Source organism: Monodelphis domestica, chromosome 7 (assembly GCF_027887165.1).
Source record: "Monodelphis domestica isolate mMonDom1 chromosome 7, mMonDom1.pri, whole genome shotgun sequence".
Classification (NCBI taxonomy): domain Eukaryota; kingdom Metazoa; phylum Chordata; class Mammalia; order Didelphimorphia; family Didelphidae; genus Monodelphis; species Monodelphis domestica.
Window position 1 is genome coordinate 222,755,031 of NC_077233.1, and position 20,958 is coordinate 222,775,988.

At 39.6% G+C, this 20,958-nt stretch overlaps 1 protein-coding gene across 2 annotated transcripts in view; it reads left to right on the plus strand.

The window, feature by feature from the left end:
• The window catches only part of PDGFA (platelet derived growth factor subunit A), a 40,433-nt gene that overhangs the window by 15,258 nt on the left and 4,217 nt on the right, over positions 1 to 20,958 (plus strand). For both annotated transcript variants that reach the window (XM_016423903.2, XM_001367261.5), the window contains exon 4: positions 2,566 to 2,753. In XM_016423903.2, coding sequence (XP_016279389.1) covers positions 2,566 to 2,753 — 188 coding nt within the window. The remainder of the gene's footprint in view (positions 1 to 2,565; positions 2,754 to 20,958) is intronic.

The window sequence follows — 20,958 nt, forward strand, 5'->3', positions numbered from 1 at the left end:
CAGGAAGTCTTAACCTATATTATGTCCTCCACTTATAACTTTAGTCAGCATGGATCTCATCTGACTTTCCAAGCTATGCCTTTTGGTCACTTAGAATCAAGTCTGGGAAGAAACTTAAAAGATTGAGGTTAAGCCCCTTGGAAAAGGAAACTGAAGTCCCAAGAAGTAAGATGCTCCAAAATTTGCCCACTTTTTTGTAGAATTGACTGCTACATCTTGCTATATACTTTTGAAATGAACTTTTAATTTTTCTAATCTAATTTATTTGGAAACTTAGCTTGGGCATTTTAAGCAAAAATAGTTAGGGGCCAAGGGTTTTACTTAGATGTGGAATGTAATAGACCGAGAAAGTAAAGTCGATGCTTTCTTTTTTTTTAAATGTTTTATCTTTATTATATTTTAGTAACAAATTTCCACATAAGATTTCCAAAATTATATGATTCATGTCGTCTCCTTCCCTTCTTCCAGAGCTGACAAACAATTCAATTTGGGTTATACATGTATTGTCACATAAAACATGCTTATATTACTCATTTTTGTAGGTGAATAATCTTATAAAGTCAAGATCCCAAATCATATACCCAGATAAACAAGTGATAATTCATATGTTTTCGTCTGCATTTGTACTCCAACAATTCTTTCTCTGGAGATGGATAGAATTCTTTTTTTGTAAGTCCCTCAACATTGTCCTGGATCATTGTATTGCTGTTAGTAGAAAAGTTGATACTGTGTATAATGTTCTCCTGGTTCTGCTTATTTCACTCCACATCAGTTCATGTAGGTCTTTCCAGCTCTTTCTGAAATCATCCTGTTCATCATTCTTTGTAGCACAATAGTATTCCATCACCATCATGTACCACAATTTTGTTCAACCCTTCCCCAATTGAGGGCCATCCCCTTTACTTTCTAATTCTTTGCCACCACAAAAAAATGCAGATATAAATATTTTTGTACAAAAAGGTCCTTTTCCATTTTGGATGTTTTCTAAAGACATATAATGGGGTACAGAGATCCCCCCAAATTATTAACACTTCATCTTCTAATGATATCATGTTATGATGTACATTTTTACTTGTTCTTGTCTCAGTAGAATGTAAGTTCTTGATGTCAGGGAATGTTTTGATTTTTATGTCCCCATTCTTAGTGCCTAGAACAGTGCCTGGAACATAGCAGGCACTTAATAAACAGATGAATTTATTGTTTCTCCTGCAAGTCCTGGCCAATGCCTAAGGTCATACACATTTAGCAAATGTGAGAGTTAAGGCTAGAGCTTGGGTCTCTTCTTGACTCTTACAGTACTCTATCATATAACAAGTTATCAAGTTATTATTACACGTTATATTTAATTTTTCCTGTTTCTTTTCATAAATGTAATATATGTAATTTACAAACTCCTTCAGGACAAAGATTTTTGTCTTTGTCCAAGTGCTCAGATTGTTTAGATTCATAGATTTTTAAAGCTACAAGTGACTTTAGAGTTTATCTAGACCATTCTTACCATTTTGAGATGACAAAATGGTTCTCTAGAGGATGAATACTTTGCTGAAATTCAAATGAGTTATTGACAGACAAATATTAGATTCAGAATTGAGATGCAGAACTAGGTCCTGTGACTTCACATTCAGTTATTTTCTACTTCTTATAGCTGTCTGGGCCATATGGTGACTTGTAATAAAGTTCACTTGATTGTATAGAAACATTGGCCTCCTTGGAAGCACCTTGTGTTACCATTCTGACTCACCTGTATACTCTAAAATAGTGATAGCAGCTCCCTTTATGGTGATAAAGAACTGGAAATTAAAGGGAGTACCCGGGTGTCAATTAAGGAATGACTGAACAATTGTGGCATATGATTGTGATGGAATACTACTGCTCCATAAGCAATGATGAGCCAGTTAATTAAAAAAACAACTGGAAAGACCCACATGAAGTTCTTATGAATAGTGAAATGAGCAGAGTCAAGAGAATATTATATACAGCAACAGAAATTTTGTTTGAAGAATGACTTGGGTATGTCCACCTCCAGAGAAAGAACTGATAAATAGAAACAAGCGGGACATATCTTTGTCAAATGATGCTTTCTCAAGTTGGGGAAAGGTAGGGAGGGCATTACCTGGGTATTCTAATGTAGCAAGCTTACAAATAGATTAATAAGCAACCAGGAATCTGGCTCTTGTTTTTTAGGTTATTTCGGGTTGTTATAATGGCTAGGAAAAAGGCAAAGATTTGGAATCTGAAAGAAACTTAAAGAGCCCTTATGTTCAACTCTCCCATTTTATAGATGAAGAAACTGAGGCACATAGAAATTAGAGACTTGACCATGGTTTCACATCATCTGAGCAAGGAATTGAACCTAGGTCTTCTTGACTCAATTCCACTGCTCCATCTCACAGACCACACTGAAACTGTAGATCCTACATATGTATAGCTGTTAGTCCTGCCAGAGGATGTTGAATTCAGTCATTTTTACCATCTTTCCCTCATGTATTGAGTCTGGGGGTGGGGAGGGGAGAGTGGTGTGTGTGCATTTGACTATTCATTCACTTGTAGCTCTTATTTCTGCAGAGGAGGCCGTTCCTGCTGTTTGCAAAACGAGAACGGTTATTTATGAGATACCTCGCAGTCAGATTGATCCCACGTCGGCCAACTTCCTGATCTGGCCCCCGTGTGTGGAGGTCAAACGATGCACAGGCTGCTGTAATACCAGTAGCGTCAAATGCCAACCTTCACGGATCCACCACAGAAGCGTCAAGGTGAGGGGACTTGTACTTGCTCACGTCTTTCCTTGGCACTGTTTGGGCAAGGGGAAGTGAATGGCTTTCTACTACAAGATAGCCATATTTTTAGACAATTGTACATAGACCAGTTGCTTTCTTACTTGTCTAAAATCATATAATTGGGGGCAGCTAGGCAGCTCAATGAATTGAGAACCAGACCTAGAGATGGGAGAACCAAGGTGGCTTTAGATACTTCTTAACTATGACCCTGGGAGAAAGTCATTTAAACCCCATTGCCCAGCCCTTACTGGTGTCCTTCCTTACAACCAATATACAGTGTTGATTCTAAGATAGAAGGTAAGGGCTAAATAAGTAAACAAATGAATATGTGATTGATGTTTTATATGGAAATGGCATAAAGGGTACAAAATACTTCACAAACAAAAAGGTCTTACTGTTCTCAAGTGCTTTGTCTTTCTGATTGATCTTCCATTGCAAAATCTTCTAACATTTCAGTTTTACTAAATTCTCTCAGCCCTGATTTTTCTGCTAGCAATTCCTCTTAATTCTTGAATCTTCATCTGTCTATATCTTCCTCTTTATCCTGTATATAGTTCATTTGTACTTAATAGTTTGCACATTGTTTTCCCAATTAATTAGATGGGGAATTGTTTCCTTTGTATCCTAGCACTAAGCTCTGTGTCTGTTCCTGAGTAGATGCTTGGTTCATCCTTTGTTGACTGATGGTTGATAGTCTATAGTTAGCTCCTAAAAAGTCCCTGTTGCTTCAAATTATGTATTGCTGAAGTTTCTTGTAGTTTTTTCCCCTGATATTTATGCATATTCTTGAGACTTTGTCATCTCTAAATTTTTTGAATCTTGATTTTCATTAATCTGGAACTGGAACTTGGAGCCTCTGCTTTATGGGGACTCCACTAGCTCTAAGCCTTGGAGCCGCACACTGTGTTGAACTCGCCAGTGTCTTATCTGAGGACATATTCCTACTACATTTCCCAAGAGTTAAGCTGGTATGGATCCAGACATTGCATCCTCCACCTTTTCTACTATAGGTAGACCTTCTTGCCTGGCTTTCTTTTGACTAGTTGAGGGGTAGCTTGGTATTGTCTGTCTCCCATTGATTGATGGTTAGTGATTTACACATTGCATTCCCCTCACCCTCCAGCCATTTTTTTGCTAGTTTCCTCTTGATTAATGGGAGTTAGCTTGGCGTAAGTTCAGCCCTCTTTTTCTGCCCCCTGTTGACTGATGGTCAATATCAGTGAGAGCTGTCCAGTATTAAGGAACTATTATGTTGCCATGCTTGGTTCATGCCCAACTGCATCAGGAGGCAGTGCAGGGGGTGGTTTCTGGAGGTCATTTTTAGCTTACTGGTAATGATTCAGGGTACATCACAGCTCACTAATGGTATGCTTAGAGCAAAGATGTTCTTTTCAAGGGCTTTAGGGAAAGGGCACCTAATACTGCCCACTTAACTTTGCCAAAGATGATTCACTTCAAGAGATGTTTTTCTCTTGTACATTGTCAGTCAATGTGGGCCATTGTGTAGGGCAATGAACTTAGGTGTTGGAAAGCCTTGGGTTCAATTATTATCAGTTGCTAACTCTTGATGTGGTACAACTTCTTGGGTCTTGGTTTCCACATCTATAAAATGAACAGGTTGGACTTAGCCACTATGGTTCGTTCCTATTCTATTTTATTCTATACTCATATCACTGGTTTCCATTACAGGTGGGATGGGGGAGGTGGAGTCCAGGGTTGAAGCTCTGGCATGACCATTGAATTTCTTGTGTGATATAGTTTACTTAGTAAATAGAGTTTATTTAACTTTTCTAGGTCTCAGTTTTCATAAAATTCAGCTAGAATTATTTCTCCCAAGAACACAAATTATTTTCACTAACTGGAATCCTATAATCCTTTGGACAAGTTAACCTCTTGACCTCAGTTTTCCTCATCTATAAAATGAGGAAGGGTTAGATTAGATGATTGTTAAGTTACCCCTTATGTGCATCCCTGTAACTCCAGAGGGGATAACTCCTTAACCTACTTACTATTAAAAGGCCCAAGTCCTTTGATGAACTTGGAGGTTCTTAATGTTTGTCCTTTTGAGAATGAGTGCAGAGGGGCAGCTAGGTGGCTTTCTGCATAGAGGCTTGGAGATGGGAGGTCCACGGTTCAAGTCTAGCCTGAGATACTTTCTGGCTGTGTGATTCTGGACAAGTCACTTAATCCCAAATGCCTAGCCCTTGCCCCTCTTCTTTCTTGGAATTGATAGTAAGACCAAAGATAAGAGTTAAAAAAAAAAAGAGTGTGGACAGGTACAGGAATGCAGAGTTTTTATGATCTGTTGACCTGGATTTGATACACATTTCTAAAACAAAGGGTCCACATGAAAAGATTTTTGAGAATTTTAGCTTCATGTATTAGTTTAGCTTTATTTAATTTAGTTACTTAAACCCTCACCTTCCATCTTAGAATCAATATTGTGTATTGGTTCCAAGGCAGAAGAGTGGTGAGGGCTAGACAATGGGGGTCAAGTGACTTGCCCAGAGTCACACAACTGGAATTATCTGAGGTCAAATTTGAACCCATGACGTCCAGTCTCAGGGCCTGGCTCTTAATCCACTGAGCCATCCAGTTTGCTTTAAGCTTTGCTTAAAACTTACTGAATGATTTATTTCTCCTCCCTCAGAGATCCCATACATCTATTTACACTTTCAAATAGTTTTGGACCCTTGTTTTGCACCAATAATGATCCAATAAGACTTCAACATAGTATTTTCTTAATTGAATGCCACATGATTTAAAAAATAGGCATTTATTTCTAATGTGGAGGCATTTGGGAAGAATTGAAATGTGTCATGGGGTTATCTTGACCTCTGGGGAGATATATTGAGAAAGTAATTTCTATTTCTGCTGCAAGATCTTCCAGAACTCCCTTTAAAAGCAAGGCAAAAAATAAAAAATATTAAAAAGATGTGAAGCATGGTGATTCTGGCTGACATTTTCCTAATGACCTCCAGAGTGCTGCTTGCCTGCAAAGCTCTAATCTCCTGCCTTTAGAAGGTTACTTTTGGGGGTCTGGGGGGTCATCCTTATCAGGCATTTGGTAATTGAGGTATCACTCTTAAAATGATTGGCCAACTGATTCTGTCCTGGAGAGTACCATTCCCCTTACAGATTCCTTGAAGAAATAGAATTGGAAAGGACTTTTAGAGCTGGTCAAATTCTTTAAAGCGGTCATTTTACACAGGAGGAAACTTGACTCACTTGTATGTTAGATGTGGGCAAATCTTATTAGCAGGATTAATTAAGAAGGCCATTCCTTACCTTGGCCTCCCCATGCCATTCTTTTTCTTTGTTTTTGGTTTGCCACAGGGTATTATTTATTACTCCCTTCCTCTTTGCCCCCAAAGAAAATGAAGCCCCTTCCACTATATTTTCCTAGTTAATACTTCCATAAGCCACCTTCATTCATAGATGGAAAATTTGACCTTGGTTTTCTGTTCAAACTGTTCCTTGAAACGAAGATGGTAGTTTTTGAAAATAGAATGAAACTATTTCTCATGCCAAATTGACCAATATGTATCAAGACCAAACAAAGAAAGTTAGGGCTTAATAGGACTGGCTGTTAAGGGAGATGGGAAGAGGAAACTTCTGATTTCGCTTTAGTGTTGGTGTGACCCTCATTTCTAAAGGCCCCTTTGCATTTCGAGTTTATTATTATTTTTAACTGTTTTAGCATCAGGTCTAAGACAGAAGAGTGGAAAGGGATAGGCAATTGGAGTTCAGGATTACATAAGAAGAGTATCTGGCTAGATTGGAACCCAGGCCTCCTGACTTCAGGCCTGGTGCTCAACCATAGTCACCCCCCTTTTTTTTTGATAGGTTTTATTTAGGGAATGACAGGCTATCTGAACCTTTCCTCCTATAAAGTACATTCTCCTGAGAGGGGTTTATCAGTTGTCAAAAGGAAGAAGGAAGATATGCTTAAAATCATTTTTCATGGCAGATGACATCTTTAAGACATAGAAAAAAGGAGCTCTGTTTATTTCTATATGTTTTCAAATTTATAAATGGTTGACATTGGGTTAAAACATCATCCAGGTTACTGGGGCAGTTTTGTCCTCTTCATCTGGCTCTGGGGGCACATGGACTTTTTTGTAGCCCATGAGATGCTGCTTGAAATTTGATCATTCTTTGGTTTTATCTAGTGATGCAGCTGCTCCAGGCTGGTGTGTAATTTAATGTGAGGTTCCTGACTCCTCTTACTTGGATGCCTTTTGTACCCTTACCTCCCACCCAGATGAACTACAGTGATGCCCTAGGCATTGCACCTGTCTTCTCCCTTAGTCTAGATTTCTACGTTTACTGCAAGGGGTCTGCAAATCCATTTCTAAATCAAATGCTGTCCTTTAGGTGTTGATATATTTTCTTGATTCATTGGTAATTTTAGTTAAGCTGTTCAATTCATTGACCTTAAAATAGTGTTCTCAAATAATAAACATTTATTATTATATAAGCATATTTTATTATTCTTATAATTAATAAGCATCTATTAAGTTGCCACTATTTGGCAGGTACTCTAATATATACTAAGGAATGGAAAAAAGTTGGGTATCTTAATTTAATTTTTAATTTTTATTTTTTTAGGTTTGAAAAAACTTAATTAATTTAGAATATTTTTCGATGGTTACATCATTCATGTTCTTTCCCTCTCCTCCTCTCCCCATCCTCTTCCCATAGCCAGTGAGCAATTCCACTGGGTTTTACATGTGTCATTGATCAGAACCCATTTCCATTATTAATATTTGCATTACGGTGATCACTTAGTCCACATTCCCAATCATCTCCCCTTGACCCATGTGATCAGGCAGTTGTTTTTCTTTTGTGTTTCCACTCCCACAGTTGTTTCTCTGGATATGGATGGTGTTCTTTCTCATAAATCCCTCAGAAATGTCCAATCATTGAGAAGTCCATTACATTCGATTGTACCATAGCATATCAGTCTCTGTACATTGGTCTCCTGGTTCTGCTCCTTTCATTCTGCATCAATTCCTGGAGGTTGTTCCAGTTCCCATTGGAATTCCTCCAGTTTATTATTCCTTTGAGCACAATAGTATTCCATCACCAACAGATCACAATTTGTTCAGCCATTCCCCAATTGAAGGGCAGCCCCTCATTTTCCAATTTTTTGCCACCACAAAGAGCGCAGCTATGAATATTCTTGTACAAGTCTTTTCCCTTACTATCTCTTTGGAGGTACCATCATTTTAGAAATGAAATGTCAGCTATAAAGTTGACATGGAAGCGTACCTCATGATGGCATCAGTAGTGCTAACATTGTGGATTGCTGTCCTTTATTTAATGTATCTTTCCAGACTTTTGGTTCTTGGTCCATCCTTGTTGACATGTACAGCATGATTCCCTGTGAATTAATAGGAGAGAAGGCATGAAAATAAAAATGAATTGGTCTCTTCCTTTCCTGAAATATGTGCAATTTTTCCAAGATGGGTCTTGCAGTCTTCATTTTTGTTGGCTTTTTTGACTTTGCAGGAGTTCATCTCATTCCAGATACCAGGGCTTGATCCAGCAGCCATTTTCCCATTCATTTTTTTTCAAGTGAATGCCTCAGGGCACTTATGCCTTCTTGCTCACCCTCTCTAGCCCATCCCCAACCACCACCCACCCAGTGCTAAACAGGACCTTCTGAGGAAAACATCCGGCCCCCAAACACTCATAATTCTTCACATAGAAGGGGACAAGAGGTCAGCAGGGAACAGGATGCTTATTGTAGAGGCTGCATATTGGTTACCCCTCTTAGTTTTTCCTGGCTAAGTGGTACACCAGAACTCACTACACAGACTCCATATTGATTCACTGCAAATGTCAGACACTGGTGAGTTTTGATGTAATGAATTGTTTTAGGCATTTCATTCAGCTCTTTTCTAGAAGCTCCATATTTAGAGCTGAATGCCTTTGTCTTTATGAGCCAACCCTAGCCAGGGGTCATGAGGAAGGTAGTATGGAAGTGATGGTTAGAGGATTGATGTGGGCTATTCCTGGGAAGCAAAGCAGCTGAGGACATGATCAGGTTTAGGCATTGTATCCAGCCCCTTACCTTTTATAAAACATTTTTTGAATAAATACATTCTTGAAAATTCAAAAGGCTTTTAAGAAAAACAAAAAAACTCCCAACAATCTGGCAGTGAGCTCATAAGCCTGGCTTGTCAGTTCCCTAAGAACTTGTCACACTGGAAAAAATGTCCAGGCATAAAGGTCAATTCCCCTGCATTACATAAGGGGCCAGACCAAAATTTGCTTCCTTACTGTTTGTTGACAAGGTGATTGTGGCTCCTAGATATGATGATTTTTAATCTTTGTTCCATTGGGAAGGCACCTGTGTCAACGGCCCTCACTTAGAAGGGCCTCTGTTCGCCCATTGACAGCTGATTCTCCTGCTTGGTAGGGATAATGTTTGACATTTATTTATAGAATGTGGTGCCAGAAATGTGTTGCATCTCTTCCTCTGAAAGAGTCTTTGTTTTAGGCTTTCTTGATTTTCCATGACTGGGCTCTATTTAATAAGAAGGCTTGGCCAGTCCCCACTGCAGTCCAGGGGTGGAGTTGTCCACTGTGCCCACATCCTCTGACCTCTATCCATTTCTACTCCCCTGAAGAATCTTTGGTTTTATTCCTTTTTTAAAATTCTTTTTTCTTGGTCTTTGCCGAATTTCTATAGCCACTGGGGTTGCTAGGCCGGTCAAGAATGGTGGAACTGCTTGAGGGGGTATAGTGAATAGAATATTGGCTTTGGAATAAGGTTAAATCTTGCCTCAGATACCCAGATCTTGGACATGTAATCTCAGTTTTCTCATCTATAAAATGAGGATAATAGTGTCCCCTTTCTCCGGGTTGTCGTGAGAATCAATGGAGTTTTACATAAAGCACTAATATTATTAGTTCTCCATCTAAATTAGATAATGATGATGATTGAGTTAATGATAATTGATGTCATCATCATCATTATTGTTATTATTTTTCCCAGGAATCTCCAATGGTAGAATATGACACATGAAGGTCAAAAAAGATCTTTCCTCAAATTGGAGGTGGCTTCCTTCACTGGGTAGCCAGATTATTTTGAATCCCAACTACCATCTTATCTTGTAGGTTGTGAGACCCTAAGAGAAGTGACTTGCCCTGAGTGACAGAGTTCAGTGATATCTAGGCCTCAAAGTTTCCTTTTTTATTAAATGAAGGTTTGGGAACAGAATCTCTGCAGTCACAGCCTTCTTAGACTTTCTTCTCCATTGCACATTCCATAAATCTAGCTACATTGGCCTTCATGTGCTTCCTTGAATATGACATTCCATCTCCCATGCCTGAGCTGGGCACTTTGCATTGGCTGCCTCCCAAGCTTTGAACGCTCTGCTCCCTCAGCTCTGCCTCTTTGATTTCCATGGTTTTCTCCCTAGCTTAAATAATACCTTCTTTTGGATTTTTTTTTCTTTTTCCATCTACCTGTTAGTACCTTCCTTTCTCAGATTACATTCTAACTAGTCTGTAATCATAAGGAAAGCTAGGTGGCACATAGATATTTGAAAATTTTTATTTAGTTGATTTAGAATATTTTTCCATGGTTACAAGATTCATGTTCTTTCCCTCCTCTTCTCCCACCCCCCTCCTGTAGCCAATGAACAATTCCACTGGGTTTTACTTGTGTCATTGATCAAGACCTAGTTCCATATTATTGATATTTGCACTAGCGTGATTGTTTAGAGTCTACATCCCCAATCATATCCCCATCCACCCCTGTGATAAAGCAGTTATAGATGGCACTAGGATAGAGGGCCAGGTTCAGAGTCAGGAAGATTCATCTTTCTGAGTTCAAATCTGACCTCTTTTTAGCTATGTGATCCTGGGCAAATTAATTAACCCTGTTTGCCTCAGTTTCCTCATCTGTAAAATGGAGAAGGAAATGGCAAACCATTCTACGATCTCTGCAAAGAAAACCCCAAATGGGGTCTCCTAGTATTTAAAAATATATAGGCTTTTAATAATGAATCAAAAGAGAGGGAAAAGAAAAAGGATTCTTTCAGTCAAGTGAGCAGAGCAAAGAGAGCTAGAGACACACCTGCAGCACTTTACCAAAAGCACAAGCTCCCCAAAAAAGAGCCCCGCAGTGTGGGTCTCAGCCAAATTTATTTCCCAAGCAGGCTTACATAAAATGAGGACCTAACTTAAAAAGATGCTGGGAATGTAGCTCAGGTGTGGCAAATTTTCCACCTGCACAGGTCACAACAGGACCGAAAGACTGGTTTTGATAGTCTTTCACCCCCACCCCCAATCTTTCCAAGTAGGGAGCAGTTGATGAAAGAAGGAATTGAGCTTTCAATGCCTCTGATGACCACATACTTGATCTTCCTATCCAAGCATTTGTTGCTGGGACAGCCTGATAATGTTGTTCCCTTAATTGGCCTGTCATAAAGATAATGCCACTGAATTCCTCTGTGCCATAAAGGCTGCAAGTGGGCAAATGTAGTAGTGAGCATGTAAAAACAATTCTGTGAAATCCTTCCCATGCTACTTTGTTCCTTTACTGAGCTGGCCTATCTTTTCAGCTAGATCAGCTAAGAGTGACTCAAGGGGCAGAGGGCAGAGAACTGGGTGGAAGAAAGTGAGGAGGCCTAGTTTGTGATTCTATTATTAATTGTTGACAGTGACCCATAATTTCAGACCTCTTAACAGAACTACTCAAAAAGCCTTTAGAGAAAATCGAACCTAATCCCCACCCTACCCATTCTCTCGTTTTATGGATGAGGAAACTGAGACCCAGAGAGAAAGGAAGTTATTTGCCCACATCCTATGTAATACAGCTAGATGATAACTGATCTAGGATAATAATTCTGGTCTCCTAGTTCATTGAGTTTTCCACCTCACGCTATCCTGTCAGCACAAGAGAAATGATCTTCATTTAAATACTATCCCCTAACTGCCATTCCCCTTATTTCCATCTACAATCCTTTCCACTCTGAGAGTGGACACAATCATTGAGGAGCAATAAAATCATCAGATCATAGATTTAAAAAATTGGAAGGGATATCAAGCCAACCCCTTCATTTTACAGCTGAGGAAACTTGGAGCTCATAGAGGTTAAATGATTTTGTCCCAGTAAGTACCAGCAGATGTAGGATTTGAACTTAGGTTCTCTGACTTCAGAGTCAGGACTTTGGCCAATTTACTATTGGCCAAAAAGTAAATTGGGCTCCTACCCACAGCATTCTCTGGGCTTCTTAGAAGAGCTGAGCCTGGAGTCTGGGGTTAACTTGATAACTATTAATTATGTTAAAAAAAGATACAGACCGTATTCACTGTAAACATGTCTCTCTAGCTTTTACCTGTAAATGAATGAATGACAAAATTTATTTGCCAAGCACTGAGATGAAGACATTAGACATAATGAATGATCTAGTTCCTGATCTAGCTTGGGAGAGAGAATGCATAAACAGGCGAGTTGTGGCCATAGAATTCTTTGTTTGTAAATTACTGAGTTGGTGATGGAGCCATTGGTTGGTAGATTGACATACCTTTTCCGGAATTAAAGGTAGTGATGATTTGATATGGTTCTGGTGTTTGAAAAAAAAGTTTTTTTTGTTTCTGTTTTTTGTAGAGGGTGCTTGCTTAAAGGAGGGAGTATGGGGAGGGAAGAGATGTCTGGGGTTTAAGGGGAAGCATCTCTGGGCTGCCAGGAAATAGTGGGCCATGTGGGATACTCACCAATTAGGAAGTATGTCAATGGAAAAAGACAGACTTGCCTGCAACAGGGGTTCTGGTGTGGAAAGAATAGACTTTAGGTCTTCGAAGTGTGGTCTTGTTGCACAGATGAAGGGCTAGGATGGGTACCCATTGAGAAGAGTCCCACATTTTCATTCAAATCCATTCAGAATTACATATCTATGTTATATGCTGATGGCATATGGAGCTATTGACTTTCATTTGTGTGCCATAAACTATTACGAAGCCAAAAGTCAAATAAATACAACAGAGCACCTCACTTATTCAGTTGGTAAGGATGGGCATTCAGATGAGAGCTTACAATTTCATGACTGCTACCCATTTGTACCTGTAATCTCCTGTGGCCATTTCTGAAGAAGTAAGGGAGAGCCAACCTCAGGATCTCATTTAGTTTCCTCAGAACACTGGGACCCCCAAAATGTGACTGGTTCCTAATGATATCTCTGCTACTTGGTACATAGCGGGAACATAATCATTGCTAAATACATAATCAACTTGAAATATGTATTACTGAGCTTGACAATAAAGGCCTAAAGATTAGAATTAAGGACCAAGTGATAAACATGTATTTTTTAGGTTTTTTTTTTTTAGGTCTAAAAAACACTCCTGCAAGTTCTTTGCGTGTGTCCAAGAGTGTCCTTAATTCTTCTTAATATTTTCTGAGAAAGCACCCAGTAAAGCAACAGTTTTTCTTTTTTAAATACATTTTTGTTGATGTCTTTTTAATATCTCCAAAATTTCCTCCAGTTTCCCTTCCCTTCCCCCTTTCAAAGAGCCAAACTATATAACAAATACAATTTGCAGTTGTTTTACAATCAGTTCCAGAATTGTAAACTAATGAAACTTTGGTGAGGGCCCTGGCATTAGAATTAACCTGAGGTTTTGCTGAGCAAGCTCATTTGAACCTCATCATTATGGGGATAGTGTAGGTGGGGAGTGTGTAGGAGTGGAACCTAAATAGCAAATGATAATTGAGTATCTTTATTGGAGGTATGAATATTTTGAACACCATGCACAATTTTGCACTTAACACTTCGGGACTTTTAGGGCCAGAAGGGATCTTAGAGACACATTAGCTAGTTCAATCAATTACCTATTTTACAGACGTGGAAAGGTGTGAGGGCCTGACTGAGGAAGGAACTTAACCCCAAAGTTACATATTTGGTTCAAGGCAGAGTTTGGATTTACAACCTCTGTTTCCTGATTACTTAGTGGGCTGCTCTCTCTATGTCACCTCTCTTATTATTGGGGTAATTTGAGTCTGTTTTATTGAGCAAGTCCAGTGAAAAAGAACATTGATGCATAATAATAACATCCATTTTTATGCTATTTTAACATTTTTTTTTACATTAAAAATTTTTGTTTTAAGTTCCAAATTCTCTCCTTCCTCCCCAAATTTCTCCTCCCCATTTCCTGAGATGGTAAGCAATCTGATACAAATTTTGCATGTTAAAGCATGTAAAATATTTTCCCATATTGGTCATTTTGTGGAAGAGTTCTCTAGACCTCTCCCATCCCCCAAAAAAGAAAGAAAGAGAACTATAGCATGTCTTGGTCTGCATTTAGACTCCATCACTTCTTCCTCTGGAGTTGGATGGTATTTTTCATCATGAGCTTTTGGTATCATCTTGGATTGCTGTGTTTCTAAGAATAACTAGATCATTCACAGTTGTTCATCATATAATATTGATGTTACTGTGTACAATGTTCCTGGTTCTGTTCACTTCACTTTGCATCTGTTCATGGAAGTCTTTCCAGGTTTTTCTGAAATCATTCTGTTAAAGTCAATTTTGTGATCAACCAGTAACAGAGAAGTGGATATAAAATGCTACCTAGTAGTACAGAAATCATGAAAAAAGAGTTGGGGGATATATTGGGAGGAAAGGTAGGATTCTTCTTCATTGGCAAGTGTTTCAAAGGTGCCTTCTGAGAGTTTGATTTGAGGACCCAGAAACTGAGTCTTGGATGTTCCTAAACATGATCCCAGGTCTGCAAGGGGTTGGGAATGTCTTTCACCTTAGGGGGATTCTTGGGCTTTTCTGTTAAGACAAATCATTCTTGTCTAGTACAACTTAAATGACAAGCCAGGGCATAAGCAGCTAAAGGTGGGAAGTCACTGCAAGCCTCTGGGTCTGTAAACGCCAAGGCAGATAATGTTACAAGTCATCTAGGTATAAGAGATTTAGAGCTGGCTACAGGTTAGGAAGGACCTGATCCAGGCCAAGTTGTGGGCCAGAAGCCAGATACCTAGATATGAATGAGGTATGCATAAATAGAATTATAGAATGCTAAAAGGATCTTGTGAATTCCTTTATGAGGAAGGAAAGAGGAAGGAAGGGAAGAGTTTTGCCTCAGGCTCACTAAGAGAGTGGAAGGACAGATTATGGAAAAGGCCTTGCTTGGTAAGAATAGGAAGAAAAGAGGATGCCTTGGGAATGAAAAGAAGAGCTTTGAATTTAGCCTAGATTAGAGTCTATAGTTGAAGCAGATACTGATGTGATTGCAGAGAATTCTTGTGAGCTGAGCTCCTCCAACTTGAAAAATGAGTGTCTTCAATTCCACATTATATTTGGTTTTCTACTATATGTTACCAAATGAAGGAAGAATTCTAAAACATTAATTCATGGCCTTTCTTGGTTAGATCAGTGTGCAATATTCTGGTTTCCTTGCATAATCCTATATATCAAGATTTTTTTTTAATGGGACTCAGGAGAAGAATTTTATTTCCTACAGAGTGGTGTCATGCAAAACAGAAACAGATGGTGGTAGGGGAAGGGGCATTAAACCAAATGTGAGGATCTCTGCTGGCACAGACTTGGGAAACCACATATTGGCGGGATCCAGGATCTATTGTATTCTTATTGCTTTTGTTAAATATTTCCCAACTATGTTTTAATCTGGTTCTGGTGGAGTGGCCCAATATGTTTGGCCCCTTTGGTATTTAGACTGTTGCTGCCGGTAACTCCTGACCTTTAGAGCAGGTTGTACTGTGAGAATGCGAAGGTCATGTGCTCTTGGATGTGGGGTAAAATCTGTTGACCCCTCCATTTTCCAGTCTTGCCCATCAGGACTTCTGGGAGTAGAATCAGATGCTCCGAAAAGAGATGGCAACATATTGCTTTGACCCATTGCTGACCTTCCAGCAGAGTGTTCTTCTGTGACCCAGCCAATTCTAAATCTTTTCATATGGAAATCTGACAGCCTTGGAAATGGGTTTTTAACCTGGGCACTGCTGCCTCTCTGTCTTGAGTCTAGCACTTTTGTTTGCAGTGCAAAAAAAGAGTAGCCTGGCCCCCGTGTTGACAAAAGGGACAGTGATGGGGGGAGCTGGGGCTCTGAGGTTTCCCCTGACTGGTTTCAGTAAGTTTGTATGGAGGGGGTGGTGGTGGTTGTATTTTCTAAGTTGGGGAAAATATGTTCATAAATGAGTGGAGACTTGAGGCTGAGAAGGAAAGGGGAAAAACATACAATGCTCGGGATATTGGGCATTCAAAGAGCCAATAGAAGAAAATAAATATTTATTCTTGGAATATTTAAAAGATGCTGATCAGAGAAAATGACCCTTTCTTGGCTCATTGGTTTTTGCTATTATTTTTTATACCTGCAGCCCCATAGTTTTGTTTTAGGAAGACATATTTTTATTGATCTTTTCTTTTTATGTCACCTATGTTTTCCCCTCTGCCACCCAGAGGGACACACTTATAAAAAATACATCAGAAATAAATACTGGGGGTGGGGGGTGGAAGAGTCAGGGGAGGCAACTGGGTGGCTCAGTGGATTGAGGGCCAGACCCTGGGCAAGTCACTTAATCACTGTTGCCTAGACTTTCCTGCTCTTTTGGGTTGGAACCAATACAGAAGGTAAGGGTTTAAAAAAATAAGAAAGCAAAAAACAACCATTTCTGAAGGCTTTTGCAATATTTCACATATCTGGTCAGTCCCTCCTCTCTCCAGTGAGTTCTCAACTCTTTCACAGTGTTGTTATTGTGTGTATTTTTTCCCTCTGCATCAGTTCATGTTGGTTTTTCCATGTTTCTCTGAATCCTTCATCTTCATTCTTCTGATTTGGCAATATATTCCATTATGTTAGTGTAGCACAGTTTGTTTACTCATTCCCTAATCTACTGTGTATCATTTAGTTCTTAGTTCTATTAAGGATGAAGTTTCAGACTACAAAATACAGGTTGATGATGATGATGATGATGATGATGCTCATTTTTGTTTATCTGTGAAATTGGACTGATGTGGCAAGAATCTTGTTGTTTAGCTTCTTTTTTTTTAAACCCTTACTTTCCATCTTAGAATCAGTACCTTGTGTTGGTTCTCAGGTATAGAAGAGCAGTAAAGGTTAGGCAATGGGGTTTAAGGTGACTTTCTAGGGAGCAGTTGGGTGGCTCAGTGGTTGGAGAACCAGGTCTAGAGACCGGAGGTTTCTGGGTTCAAATCTGACCTCAGACACTCCCTAGCTGTGAGAGCCTGCGCAAATGTAACCCTTTTCTCCTAGCCCTTACCATTCTTCTCCCTCTTGGAACCGATACTTAGTATTGATTATAAGACAGAAAGTAAAAGTTAAAAAAAATCACAAGGCTTGGTTTATGATTTCATTGATTGTCTAGAGTTAAGAAAGTGATGGAGAAAATGTTAACAACGTAGATTAAATTTAAAGGAGTGCTCTTGCACACCTCTTTTAGGAGAGCCGCTGTTCTCTTATCAGCATCCCACTGATCCAGGCCAGCCTTTTCATTTAAAAAATGAAAAACTATTTTCCAAAAGAAACTATTTGCCTGAAGGCACACAGATAATAAGTGGCACAAGCCACAAATAAAGGATTCGCATCTGGATTTTCTGTGTTTTTTCCACTATCCCATATTCACCTGGGTGTTCAACAGGGGTGCTAGTGTAGAAAATAGATTTGGTAGTAATGGACCCTGAGTGGGAAATTTAACAAGAGTGGACCGCCTGGTGCTATAGTAAGTTCTCTGTCACCATATATTGTCTCCACTAATTAGACTGAGATTCTTTAGAAGTCTTGAGTCAGTGGCTTTTCCACCCAGCTCTTAGTACAGTGTCTGTCTGGCACATTGCATTGTCATTTTCAGTTCTGTTTGATTGACTCTTTGTGACCCCTATTTTTGGTTTTGTTGGCAAAAATACTAGAGCGGTTTGCCATTTCCTTCTCTAGCTCATTTTACAGAAGAGGAAACTGATGCAAATGGGGTTAAGTGATTTGCCCAGGATCACACCACAGCTAGGGAGTGTCTGAGGCCAGATTTGAACTTGGAAGATGCCTCTGGGCCCAACACTATCCACTGTACCACCTAGCTGCCCAACCTGGCAAATAGTAGGTGCTTAATGCTAGTTGACTGCCCATTTCCCAGGAAAGGTTGTTCATGCAGAAGCCCCAGGAATATATGGTGACTGTGGGAGCGGATTTATCTTGCCAGGTAAAGATTTGGAATAAAAGACTTTCTGAAGATTCCTTCCAACTCGGGGAAGTCTATGATTCTACTGAGTCCTGGACATGAAGGCCTTTTCTTTACTTAGGTCTTTAGAAACCTCCTCCAGGAAGGATTTCTTTCTGAACATACTCCTTCATACCCCTTCCCCAGTGAACCTTTTTTAGTAACAAAGGGGAGGCAGTGAAATAAAACAACCAACACACCAGCCAACTGAATAGATAGAAAAGATTCCACACCTTTATTCACCTACTTTTTTCCAAGAAAAGAGGAAGGTGAATTTCTAGAAGTGGATTTTTAAAATTATTTTTTTAAGCCCTCACCTTCCGTCTTGGAATCAATACTATGCATTGGTTCCAAGTCAAAAGAGTGGTAAGGGCTAGGCAAGTGACTTGCCCAGGGTCACACAGTTGGAAAGTGTCTGAGGCCAGATTTGAACCCAGGACCTCCTATCTCTGGGCCTGGCTCTCAATCCACTGAGCTACCCAGATGCCCTCTAGAAGTAGCTTTTTAGAGCAAGGGGATGATGCCTTTTTGTCCTATCAAGTCTCTGGCACTCCCTCTGAGCTCCAACTTTAGGAAACTTTCAAAATGTTTCTTTACTGCTTTTATCCCAATGGGTCATTGACATGATTTACCTTTCTATAGGCTGGGCCAAGATTGGCCTTGGCAGTGGAGGACCCAAGATTTGGACAGATTTAAGGAAGTTCCTCCCTTAGCCAATTACCCTACTTAAAATGTTCTCTATTCTTTCTTCAACCTTTGGGCTTTACGAGGGCCATTTGAATGAGCAGAGATGAGTACAACAAGTTTTAGGTTGGGTTCAAAGGAAGGAGGAGTTTTCCTGCCACGTCCTTATTCCTTTAATTTGTTTGGGGGCCAGCTCTCAGGTTTGATGGACTGATGTTGGCAAGTGCTTATAAAGATCTTTTGGGTAGAATTTCCCATTGAGGAAATACAGTGCAAATATAAATATAGCAGAAGAAAAAAAATAACCTTATTGTAGACGAAGGCCACATGCCTTATGAATGAGTGTCTATGTGAAAGTTTATTTTTAGAGAAATTTCATTAAAATGGGCTTGGTTGCCTTGTAACTCCTATCTCCAAAACAGGACACAAACAAAATGGGACACAAAACAACTACCACTCCCAAACCTTTAGTTTAGGGTCATATTATGTTTGGTAATAAATTACATGGCCAAATACTATTTCGCATGTCTCCTTCGAAAGCCCTTTGCACCATCTCTTGAGTTAACGATTAATATAACTTGTGTGTGTGTGTGTCTACTTTGTGTACATTTTGATGTTACGGTGAAACTTGTTCTACCTTTGTCTACGTACTCAAGGAGAACTAGTCTAGATAGACAGGTGGGATAGATAGACATCCTCAAGGAGAAATAGTCTAGATAGATAGGTAAAAGAGATAGGTCATCCAGGTGATTCCAATCCCAAAGGACTCTCTTGAACAATGCAAGCATTGTCCCCATTTGACAGTCATCGTGTCCTTTTTCTGTTAACATGTTGGAACAATTTTTTCTTTGAAAGAAATCCAGGCATCAGTTTGTCCCTACAAAGAAGGTGGGGAAGCATTGGGAGAACCAGAAGTTATGATTATTTCCCATTTTTCATTTACTTGATCTTTTGACCCACAGAAGTCCAGTGGGTATTCATAGGATCATAGATTTGGGAATTCACATAATAATTTAAAATGCTGGGGATACAGAGAAAGGGATACAGTCTAATGGGAGAGACAATATACAAGCAACTCTGTACAAACAAGTTATATACAGGATAAATGAGAGATAATCCACAGAGGGGAGGCCATAGAATGTAAGGGGATGAGAAAAGACTTCCTGTACAAGGAGGTATTTCAGCTGGAACTTGATGGAAGTTAGGGAATCCAAGAGGTAGAGATGAGGAGAGAGAGTATTCCAGGCACAGGGGACAGCCAATGAAAATTCCTGGTTTGTGGAAATGAATGGAACATCTGGATTTGAGGAACAGCAAGAAGACTGTGTCAGTGGATCACAGAATTTGTGGGATATGTAAGATGTAAGAACATTGGAAAGGTTGGATTGGCTGTTATGACGAGCATCAGATGCCAAATAAGGATTTCATATTTGATCCTGGGTGTGATAGAAAGCCACTGGAGTTTTTTGAGTGGGAAGGGAAGTGGGCAGACATGACATGGTTAGATCTGTGCGTTAGTAAACTGACAACTGTTGGCTTTACAGAGGATGGATGGCAGTGGTGAGAGATTTGTGGCAGGTTGACTGACCAGCAGTTGAAGCATTTGGTGATGAGAATCTATGCCCTGCCAGGGTGGTGCGGCAGTGCCAAGAGTATTTGAGGTGTTTTGAAGGGAAAATCTGACAGGCCTTGGCATCAGAATGGATATGGAGGGGTGGGAGACTGAGGAGTTCAGGGTGATGCCTTGATTGTGAACCTGGGATGATGATGGTGCCTTTGATAGTAATTGGGAAGTTAGAGAAAGGAGGCAGTTTTAGGTAGCTCAGTGGATAGAGAACCTGGGGTCCTGGGTTCTAATTTGACTTTAGACATTTCTTACTGGGTGATCCTGGGAAAATCACTTAAATGCCCATTACTTAGCCCTAACTCTCTTCTGCCTTAGAACCAATACATAGTATTGATTCTAAGGTTTTTTAAAAAAAATGAAGAAGGGAGGGTTTGCGGGGAAAATGAGTTCCATTTTGGACATGTTGAGCTTAGATTTAAGTTACAAGGTCCAGTTTAAGATATGTAACAGATTCTCTCTGTCTGTCTTGTATTTTAGAAGGGTGTAAATGCTTGGAATGAGCATACATACCCATGAGGAACCGGAGATAGGCCTACCTGGATCTCAGAGTTTTTTAGATTACAACAGGAATCCCAGTTGTCCTCTCCTACTAACCAACTATATTTCTGTTTAGTGTAGGGATTCTTTTTTTCTCTTTTCTATGTCACAGAACCCTT